The sequence below is a fragment of the Eptesicus fuscus genome, chromosome 11, assembly GCF_027574615.1.
Source record: "Eptesicus fuscus isolate TK198812 chromosome 11, DD_ASM_mEF_20220401, whole genome shotgun sequence".
NCBI classification, from domain to species: Eukaryota; Metazoa; Chordata; class Mammalia; order Chiroptera; family Vespertilionidae; genus Eptesicus; species Eptesicus fuscus.
Genome location: NC_072483.1, coordinates 67,739,680 through 67,750,664, shown reverse-complemented (window position 1 = coordinate 67,750,664; position 10,985 = coordinate 67,739,680). Strand labels below are relative to the sequence as shown.

The 10,985-nt window shown below is 40.2% G+C and overlaps 1 protein-coding gene across 1 annotated transcript in view; it reads left to right on the top strand.

Annotated features, from left to right (window-relative positions):
• The first annotated feature begins 552 nt into the window (after positions 1-552).
• NYAP2 (neuronal tyrosine-phosphorylated phosphoinositide-3-kinase adaptor 2) overlaps positions 553-10,985 on the top strand; it is a 206,372-nt gene continuing 195,939 nt past the window's right edge. The window contains exon 1 of the mRNA XM_028150870.2: positions 553-773. Coding sequence (XP_028006671.2) covers positions 553-773 — 221 coding nt within the window. The remainder of the gene's footprint in view (positions 774-10,985) is intronic.

Sequence of the window (10,985 nt, the reverse complement as noted above, 5' to 3'; positions counted from 1 at the left end):
TTACATTAGAAATGTGTATATCCTTGATGACTTCTATATTTTGCTTGGATAGTTCAGATTCAAGTAAACTTAATTTAAAATGTAAGAAAAACACACGTGATAAAAATGTTTCTTCCAAATAATTATATAATTTCATTTGAAATTGAACAGAAAAGTCTTTACGGTGATCAGAAATACATGAAACTTTGTTCATCTATGTCTTGTTGGTATACGAACACATTTTTGTGAAACAAAGATATGACTCTAATTACGTAAACCAAATGTTTATCTTCAGGTACTTCATTATATATGCAGCCTTATGTTACCTTTCAGTGAAAAATCTTTGTTGTTTTTTTCTGCTAATTTGGTTGCTTTGAGGAACTATTTGCTACTCAGGCAACATTCATCTCATATTTATATCAAATATTCTGATGGTTTATAATTTCTAATGAATAATTGTCTCCAAATTGATTCTACCATAATCATTGGAGTTTGGGGCTGACATGATATTAAAGACAAACAGAACCTTGTGTCCCCATGTCTTCTCATGCTGCAGGGAGTGTTCCTTTTTACATGAGATCTTCCAAGATGATGAGTTCTAATCCTGAGGAAGACCCTTTGGACACATTTCTCCAGTATATTGAGGATATGGGGATGAAGGCCTACGATGGCTTGGTTATTCAGAATGCATCGGACATCGCTCGAGAGAATGATCGCTTGAGGAATGAAACAAACCTGGCCTACTTGAAGGAAAAGAATGAAAAACGACGAAGACAAGAAGAAGCAATAAAACGGTAAATATAAATAAAAGTGTTCTGAGTTTTACACACATGAGAAAATCTGTGAGTTGTATAAAGGCTGTGATTTCATCACCTGGTTGAGAAAGGGACTGTCAAAGGTAGACTCTATAAGACAAAGTGAAAATGGCTCCTTAGCTATGACAAAAGCATAATCCATTCTACTCACAGGAGCCTCATCTTAGTTACCAAAAGTTATTAACTTCAGTGTTGTGCTTGTGGAGATGCAGATGGTATGGGGAAATAATCCAGTTTCCTCTAAATAAAAGTTTATACTGAACAGTCTCTTGATTAAAGCCCAAGAGAACCCACAACACTTCAATAGCTAATGCTTGATGACAATTCTTCCTTTAATGGGTTGTTTATAGTTCTTACCTTATGATAAAGCTCATCTTATCTCTAGATCAGTGGTTCTCAACCTTTCTAATGCCGCGACCCTTTAATACAGTTCCTCATGTTGTGGTGACCCCCAACCATAAAATTATTTTTGTTGTTACTTCATAACTGTAATTTTGCTACTGTTATGAATCGTAATGTAAATATCTGTGTTTTCTGATGGTCTTAGGCTCTACAGCAGCGGTTCTTAACCTGTGGGTCATGACCCACAGGTTGAGAACCGCTAGCAGGGTTGCCTACAAAAATAATTTTATGGTTGGGGGTCACCACAACATGAGGAACTGTATTAAAGGGTCGTGGCATTAGAAAGGTTGAGAACCACTGCTCTAGATGCTAAAAAGACTCATAATTATTTAGTATTATGTGAGCCTCTGAAGACCAGTGAAACACTCAGTGTGTGCACTCTGTATAGAATTTTAGGATTATTACAGCTCTCACCTGGTCCCAAGTATCCAAGGTTTGTTCAAATGAAATTACTTTTGTGCTGCAAAACCTACCAGCTACAAGTCAGGGAGTCCTAGATTGAAGCTTTCAAAGTGAGGCTAAGTTTCCTAGGGCACTGAGACCAAAAAAAATATAGACATCTTTTCATTTTTCAAAAGAATATTACTGTGTGTGTGTGTGTTTTAAGGGGTACATGTAGAGACATGTGTTTGATGGACTTCTATTTCTTCAATGGAGACCACTTACTAAGTGCATAGATGCAGAATTTAGATAATTAGTCCATATCTATTAGCTGAATAACTAAATCATAATAGTTAAGCTATTTTGATAGTTAATGGATTTTTAAAAAATCAAATTTAGCATTAATGCTTTTGCTTACTCTCTGTGAACATTATGATATTTAGGAAAATAAAATATTATTTTAAGGAACTGTTCATGCTTATAAAGAAGCCAGGTAAGGGTGTACCACTTTGATTATTTAATTACAAATAACTTTTATGAGACGTGTACTGCCAGAGATGCGAGCCTTATAACTAGCTGTTGGAAGAGAATTCTAAGCAGAGTTCAATATATTCCATGAAGGGGACAAGGTATCATGCATGGGTCAAGGCAAAGATTGGAAGGATGTAAGTTCAGACTGGTAGTGGGCCACCAGCTAACGTGGCCTTATAAACTCTTATGTTTTATTCTGAAGGAGAAAAACGTTCATAGACATTTTTAGCAGAGGTGTGACATGACCTAACTGAATGTTTTTCAAGGATTATTGTTTTCTTTGCATTGAATAGATTGGTGAGGCATAGGTGAATGGAAGAAATCCAAAGAGAATGCCTTTGCAATAATTTGGGTGAGAAATGATGATGGTTTGGACTAGTTGGCATAAAATGATCAAATTATGGGCATCATCAGAATTTTCTAATTGATGAGATGTTGGTGTTCCAGAAGAGAAAGGAATTAAAGATGGTACTCTGTTGTTGTTGTTTTTTTTTTGTTTTGTTTTGTTTTTTTACTTTGCTACATTGTGGTTCCCCCTCCCACCCCCCTGAACAATTAGAAGAATGATGTTTCCACTTAATGAAATAATCAAAACTAGAAGAGGAGTAAGTTTGAGTTAAATGGCGGGGAAATAGGAGCTCAGCTTTGGCAAGCCAATTTTGTAAGCCTTTTTAGATATCCAAGTGGAGAATTCTGAATAGGCAGTTGGATCCAGGATTCATGGTGGAGATCAAAGCTGGTGTATAAGCATCATATTCTAAAGAGTTAACAAGCATGAGCCTAGTTGAGAATACCTAGGACCAAAAATTAGATAAGGATAAGGACAATAGGAATTGTTCCTTGGCCCACTTGACTGATTACTTGAAAGGAACATTAAAAGAATCCAGTAAGAACAGCCAGTGGAGAGGAGAAGAACCACAAAGGAGTGACATTTCTGAGTAAAATGACAAAATTGATTAAAGAAGAGAGAGAGAGTGTGTGTGTGTGAAGTAACAGATAGACCAAATATGTTGAAGCCTGATAACTGACCACTGCCTTTTACCACATTGGTGTTGTTGCCTGGAGCAATTTCTTTGGAGGGCTTGGGGGGAAAGCATACTGGGATTGTGTTCATGAAAATGTGGGAAGAAAGGAATTGAAACAAAATATAAAGAACTACCTTGAAGACTGAGTTAAAAAAATATTTAAAAAACATGAAGGGTAGTTGAAGAGGGAAGTGTGGCTTATGGTGCAAGCTAATTTTTCTAGTGTTTTTTCTTTAACAAGAGAAGAAAAATAGCTTATTTAAAATACTAATATGGCAATAGAAAGGGACATGCTAAATACTTATGAGAGGAAAAGAAAATTATTGTAATTATGTCTTTGAGTAGCTGGGAAAGGATGGGATCTATAACAACTCAGATAGGAGCATAGGCTATTTGACCATGTGGGAGAAGGGATAGCACAATATGTGGATGACTGAATGATGAATACATGAATGAGTAACCCTGTATAAAAAGGCCCCACACTTGGCTCATCATACACCAAACACCATTTTATTATTGTACTCATACTTGTTATATGTGCCTGGAATTGAAGGATGCAGTATGTGTGTTGCTATCAATACCTCTTCCCATAGTTTCCTAGAATCTCCCTTAAATATTTTTCTGGAAGCCTGATTCAAAGTGCAAATATCTTTGGAAGGGAAATTATACTAGGAAAGCGTCCTAAATTGTGGAGACTTCTTAAATGTCTTTCATTTTTAAAAGCAGAACCCATGTACAGCATGAGGACATAGCAGTCTCTGGAATCGTTGGGGGAGGGGTTGCAGAGAAAAATGTCAAAGGAGCCAAATGTTTATGATTGGGCAGGAGGAAAAGACTAAAGTGCATCTAACCTAATAATACCCAAACATGCAAATTGACCGCACCTTCGCTACGCCCACAGCCAATCAGAGCGAACAAGATGGCGGTTAATTTGCATATGCGGGTGCTGAGCAGCCTGAGTCCTGTAAACGTCCTCTGGACCCAGGCTGCTCAGAGCCTGTAGGCCTGCGCTTAGGTCCTGAGCGGCCTGGGTCCCATAAACATCCTCCGGACCCAGGCGGGATCGCTTAGGTCCTGAGCCGCGGGGACCCCAGAACGCCCCCTGGCCACTGGGAGCCTTGGTGGGCGGGAACATTCCCGCGTCGCCATAGCGACACGGGAATGTTCCCGCCCCCAAACACGTGCAGCAGTCTGGGGTCTGGGACCTAAGTCACTCAGAGCCTGTAGGCCCTCGCTTAGGTCCTGAGTGGCAGGGGCCCCAGAAGCCCCCTGGCCACTGGGAGCCTTGGCTGGGCGGGAACATTCCCGTGTCGCCATAGCGACACGGGAATGTTCCCGCCCCCAAACACGTGCAGCAGTCTGGGGTCTGGGAAACCTCCTTCAGACCCAAGCCTCTCAGATCGTGTAGGCCTGCGCTTAGGTCCTGAGCAGCCTGGGTCCCATAAACATCCTCCGGACTCAGGCGGATCACTTACGTCCTGAGCGGCAGGGGCCCCAGAACGCCTCCTGGCCACTGGGAGCCTTGGTGGGCGGGAACATTCCCGCCCCCAAACACTTGCAGCCATCTGGGGTCTGGGACCTAAAGCTGCTCAGAGCCTGTAGGCTGGCGCTTAGGTCCTGAGTGGCAGGGGCCGCAGAACGGCCCCCTGGCCACTGGGAGCCTTGGCGGGGCGGGAACATTCCCGAGTCGCTATGTTCCCGCCCCCAAACACTTGCAGCAGTCTGGAGTCTGGGAAACATCCTTCAGACCCAAGCCTCTCAGATCCTGTAGGCCTGCGCTTAGGTCCTGAGCATAAACATCCTCAGGACCTAGGCCGATCAGAGCCTGTAGGCCTGCACTTAGGTCCTGAGGGGCAGGGTCCCAGAATGCCCCCTGGCCACTTGGAGCCTAAGGGTGCAGGCGCCAAGGGGCTGAGTCCCGCAAACATCCTCAGGACCCAGGCCAGTCCGAGCCTGTAGGCCCCTTGCTTAGGTCCTGAGTGGCAGGGTTCCCAGAACGCCCCCTGGCCACTTTGAGCCTATAGGTGCAGGAGCCAAGGGGCTGGGGGCGGGGTGGGGTAGAAACATCCCCGTTCACCATAGTGCCCCCAGCCGCTTGGGAATGCTCCAGCACCAAGAGGCAGTTTGGGTCCACGCCCCCAGCCTGGCGCACATGATGGGGGGCTGGCTGCTGGCCTCTGGGGTGTATGGAGACCCTTGGGGGCCACCACTGCGTGCGGCCCAGGGGTCCCTGCATGCCCCCCAGCCTGGCGCCCATGGTCAGGGCTCATACAGGAGGCAACCAATCAAAGTGTCCCTCTCACATTGATGTTTCTCTCTGTCTCTCCCTCCCTAAAGAAAGTTGTCATTGTTTCTTGGTGAAGGGACTGGAGTCCGTGTTGATGAAAACACCTTCGTGGCTGTGGTGACTGGTAGTGGCTGCAGCAGTGGGGTGATGGGGCTGGTGCCTTCCCCTGATCAGCCCGGTTGCCTCCCACAAAGGAGAGTGGGGAGCGGGCCTAAGCCATCAGTAGGACATCCCCTGAGGGCACCCAGTATGTGAGAGGGGGCAGGTTGGGCTGAGGGACCCCCCCAACCCCAGTGCACGAATATCATGCACCGGGCCCCTAGTGTTTTATAACAGGCCTGGCTGTGTGTATTCAAGTTGTCCCATCTCAGTAGCCATTGCAATGTCAAAATTCAATTTAATTTTGTTCATATGGTGACCAGTATCCTGGGGTTCTGGCATATAATAATGTTAAAACATATAATAATCTTCTATATTATAGAAATCTTCACAGTATATTTTTAGAATTGCTTCAACATTCCCAAAAAGAAATTTATTTTGAATACTTTTTAAAACCCCATAACAAGATTCTGGCATTTTAGGGTTTCAGGGATGACAACAGAAGCAGATGCCCTCATCTAAATTACACAGGTATTTTAATATTTTTAACATGCAATTTATGTCAAGTTGTAGAGGAAGTTTAATGTGACATTAACGAACACAGTCTAATCAATTAAAATTCTTTATCATGTGTGCAAATGCCTTCTTTCTATAGTATGATTTAATATATAGGATACAAATGCTAGAAATGTAAGGATGGGCATGTTTGACCTTGAAAAGGCATTGATGATAATTCTCTGTGAAATATGCCAGTTGCAATTTCAGAAATGTGCAGACTGCCAAGGATTGCTTAAAAAATGGAAATAGGATTTCGTATGATTGACCTTCTGGATCACATATGTGCTGAAATGCCTTTTGTGCTGAAGCTGAGAAGCTTAGAACACTGAGCTCTTAGAAAAAGAATATCCTGCCGTAGCCGGTTTGGCTCAGTGGATAGTGTCAGCCTGCGAACTAAAGGGTCCCAGATTTGAATTCCGGTCAAGGGCACATGACCAGGTTGCTGGCTCGATCCCCAGTGGCGTGCATGCAGGAGGCAGCCAATCAATGATTCTCTCTCATCATTGATGTTTCTATCTCTCTTTCCCTCTCCCCTCCTCTCTGAAATCAATGAAAAAATATATATTTAAAAAATAATATCCTCATCACTTTCTCAGTGTTCTAAGTCACTTAGGCTTTCTAATTCCAATTCCTTATTTTTGAATAAATTTGAGCCAAATGTCAGTATGAACTTTCTTGTTTCTTTACTCTCACTTCTCAAATGAGATTTTACCAAAAAGTCTTGTGGGTGAAAAATTCTACATAAATAAGAAGATACTGTTAGTGCTTTTCTTAACAGCTCAAAATAAAAATTGGTGAGAAAGAGAGAGAAAGGCTTAAAAGAGAGAAGTTAATGGAGAATAAAAACTTGTTTCAATAGCTCATCATTTCTGCTATTTTAAATCCTAATGGTTTTGTGCAGGCACTGTTAAATGAGATTACTTTTTATTAAAGAGCCTATACAAAAACAAATACAGATAACATACAGCTTCAAACAAGTGAGCTCCTTTGAGATGGGTTACAAAACCCTGGTTTGTTGGATGTGTCTGGGTGAAAAGGGGTGTTTAAGAAAAAGGGAAGATGGGTATATTGAACCATTAACTCAGCACAAGCACCAGCCATTAAAAAGGAAGCAACTGGCCAATGAGAACAGTCTGGCCACAAACAACCTGTAAGGCAATATCTGCATGCATTTGTGAACATAAGGCCTGACGTAGAGGTTCACTATTTACAGGTAACACCTTGTTTACAATATCAAGTAAGGATGTTCACTGAGGAGGATGGGCAAGCAAAAGACCATCTGGTATAAGACCATCTGGTATACCAAAACATGCTTAAGTTTGTGGTTTCCTTTAAAGTAAGTTTTTCTTTCCAGATTCTGAAACCAGTCTCTTCACAGTTTCATTTTACCATGTGCCACAGTATCTTAAAAACTATAGGATGATTACCAAAGGGAAAGAGGGGTGGAAGGAGGTAGAAAAGATTTTCTTAACTTTATTAATCAATGTCAACCCCAATAAATGTAATAAAATTTTAAAAATACGGGGCCCAGCCAGTGTGTTTCAGTGGTTGAGCATCGACCTATGAACCAGGTCATGGTTTGATTCCTGGTCAGGCATATGCCTGGGTTGCAGACTGAACACCCAGTAGGGGGTGTGCAGGAGGCAGCTGATCAATGATTCTCTCTCATCATTGATGTTTCTATTTCTCTCTCCCTCTTCCTTTCTGAAAATAAAAATATATTAAAAAATAAAAAGATAATAAAAATACAAAAAAATTCCTTAAAAATAGCTATAAAATTTGTTCCCAGTACATGTCTTTGTAAGTATGTTTTCTAATATAGGGAGGGGCTGCATTTAATTTTTCTAATGAAACAAATGCTGCATTAGTGACATTCTCCCAAACATTGCAAGTCTGGAAGACAGCTCTTGACTTTAGCAAAGTGGTTCTGACACAAAGGACTACTTAGGCTGATTAGGAATGTCTCTATTCCCTGTGGATACCCTCAAGGGATCTATATGAGGTTATATTTCCTCTTTAAAAGTGACAGTCAGAAATGGAATTAGATTATACTTACAGCTCCTTTAAATATACATGCACTTATATATTAGTATGGATACTTTGAAGCTATTTATATTAGAAGGTTTCAGTATTTCCTTTATTCAAAGAGAAACAAAGGATGACTAGAGTCCCTTGGTCAGACCATAGAGAAAAAGAAGTAAACATAAAAATAAAGAAAGTGTTCGCTTATCCTTTATTAAAATATTGCTACCTAAAAAGTCAATGTTTATGACACCAAGGTTTTGAATTGGTTAATATTTTAAGTGATTACTCAAAAGCACAGTTACAAAGAGCTCAAGTGAAAGACAAGCTAACAGTGGTATAAATCCTCTTTAGATAGTGATAGCGTCTGGAATCATACTCATGACTTGTTGCAGAGAATTTATGGAAAGAAAAACACTTATTCAAGTGCATTTTAGATATATCCATTAAGTGCAGCATGAATAGCTACTTTGGTCACAGATAATATCATTGGATTTGTGTTAATTGGAGGCATGTAGAAAAATGGAACACCCTATTTGTGTATCAAAAGAGACGGTAAAGCACCATTACTCAGGTTAAGTGAGGACAGTTAAATGAACCAGCATTCAGGAACACAACTTCGTCAACTTTTAGAAATACCCTACAGCTAGCTATAGTTCCTATGCTTAGAGCACAGGAAACAAACCCTAAAAGCCCTCAACCATACTTCTATGTAGAACTAAACTCAAATCTGCTGCATGTCAGGGTCTTGCTGGAATGAATCAGCTGATCTGATCTGATGTGAATTTCTGACCTAATTTTGCTGTAGGACTCAGTGCTTAGGCAGAGAAAACAAGGTTAATGTGCTGATAAGTGGGCGAGATTAAACAGCAGACACTATTTTAACAAACCTCTCTAATTTCAGCTTCCTCTTGTGTTTGTGATTAATTCCAATCACTTTTCTATTAGTCATTTCAGAGGACCACAAGCTGCTTTGCTTGTTTTTTTTGTGTGAAAATTGTGCATCTGAATTTTCTTTTTTCCAAACTAAACAAATATCCAGGTATTGGAGTAATATTGGTTGCAATAGAAAATGCATAGGGAGATTTTTAATCATAGAACCTTATGATTAGAAGAGAGAATTCAATAACGTATCTTGTCCATCCCTCACTAACTGCTCTTTATTAAGCCAGAAGCCAAATGTAGCAGGCTGATCCTAAATGAATTGATTTATTAAAAGTGTTCTATTTTTTCCAGTGCTGGCGGGGAAAGTTAATATTAATGAGCATATATCTAAGGACACCACTTATGCTCATAAATATTAACTTTCTCCACTAAGCCTAAGGACACGACATTTGTCCATTTTGGTTGTTGTGCCATTTCACCTTGTAAATCAAAATGAAGCCTGTCCCCTGGTTTTCAGTAAGGGTCACTTTAGTGCTAAGATATTTAATACAAACTAGCATTCATCTATTGACAATTCCCATTGCGTCTATATTTGGAATAGGGGTGATTTTAGGATTTTCATCCAGTCACCTGCCAGGACAGAGTAGAGGCCACCTGTGGAGGGACCTTCAATGATTCAGGTTAAGGTAAAGCTCCTGCTTCTTTTAATGGAGCTTTTTTGAGAGCTGTTTATACTCCTGGTTGTTTCCACTTTAATTACATCCAGGACCTAGCATTGACCTTTTCATTTTAAGAAGCTCGGTGCCTGTTCCATAGCTGAAATAGACAGATGTTGGCAAGAGGAGGGGCTTTTCAGAACATAACCCCATATGGGCTGTCAGTCAGCATCAGAATTAAGCTCTTTTTATGCTGAGGAAATCACGGCAAAGAATGGGCATTCTAAACATCCCAACGTTTGGCAACGTGAATGATTGAAAAGAAGCCCATTGGAAAATTTAAGGTAATGTTTCTTTTAGAAGTAGTGTTAAATATTTAGAGGTGGTTATAAATCAATTGAGCTATAGTTTTCAATATAGGGCTGTTTCTTATACTCTGCAGGCTATCAGAATATATTCTCAATTGTTAACTAAACATGGCCTTTGTAAGATGCTAAAAAACCCAGACAAGGGAAAGGAATTATTATGGAGCAAGACGATGAGTCAGGGGATTTTTTTAACTACTAAAAATGCAGTATGGCTCAGAGAACACGTCTAATGTAACAAATGAAGCTGCTAGAGTAGAAACTGAGCATGCTAATGAAATAGCTCCAAGGTCTCAGTCCAACTTTGAGGTAGCCTGAAGAAAACATCGTCATCCTAAATTTATGGGTCACCTTGAAATTAATTTTCATCATGAATTGATAAAAGGAAAATCAAGCTCTCTCCCAAAATGAATCTCTGCTCAAAACACATGTCTCTAGTTGAAAGTTATTCTTAAAAACATTCATATTTGGAAATGCATGACAGAATATTCATGTCCATGCTAGAATATGAATATAACCAGCCTTCCAGGAAGCAGGGGGAAAATAACTCTATTTTGAAAAGCACTTTTGATAAACTGTACAAGGAAGATGCTTTAAAAAGAAAAAGACCAGCATTTAAAATCCATTACTTTAATTAGTAAATTGCATTTTAGTCTTTGATTGGAGGCTAAGTGTACCACTCAGCATATCCTGACTTTTGAATAAGAAATTAAGTGGTTCAACAATGAAGATAAGCATTACCAAGGAGACTTCTTAATTTTCTATTAGGCTGAGGTTTATAGGTGTTGTATAGCTATTTTGTTTCTGTACAAAGTTTTTTATTATGCACTTATTCACCATTTATTATACATCAGGCATTATTGTAGGTACTTGGGATAAAGCAGTGAACAAAAGAGTAAATAATGTTTGCTTGCCTTTGTAGGATTTACAGCCTGGTGAGGGTGGGGTTAGGGAGACAGACAATAAACAAATAAGTAAAG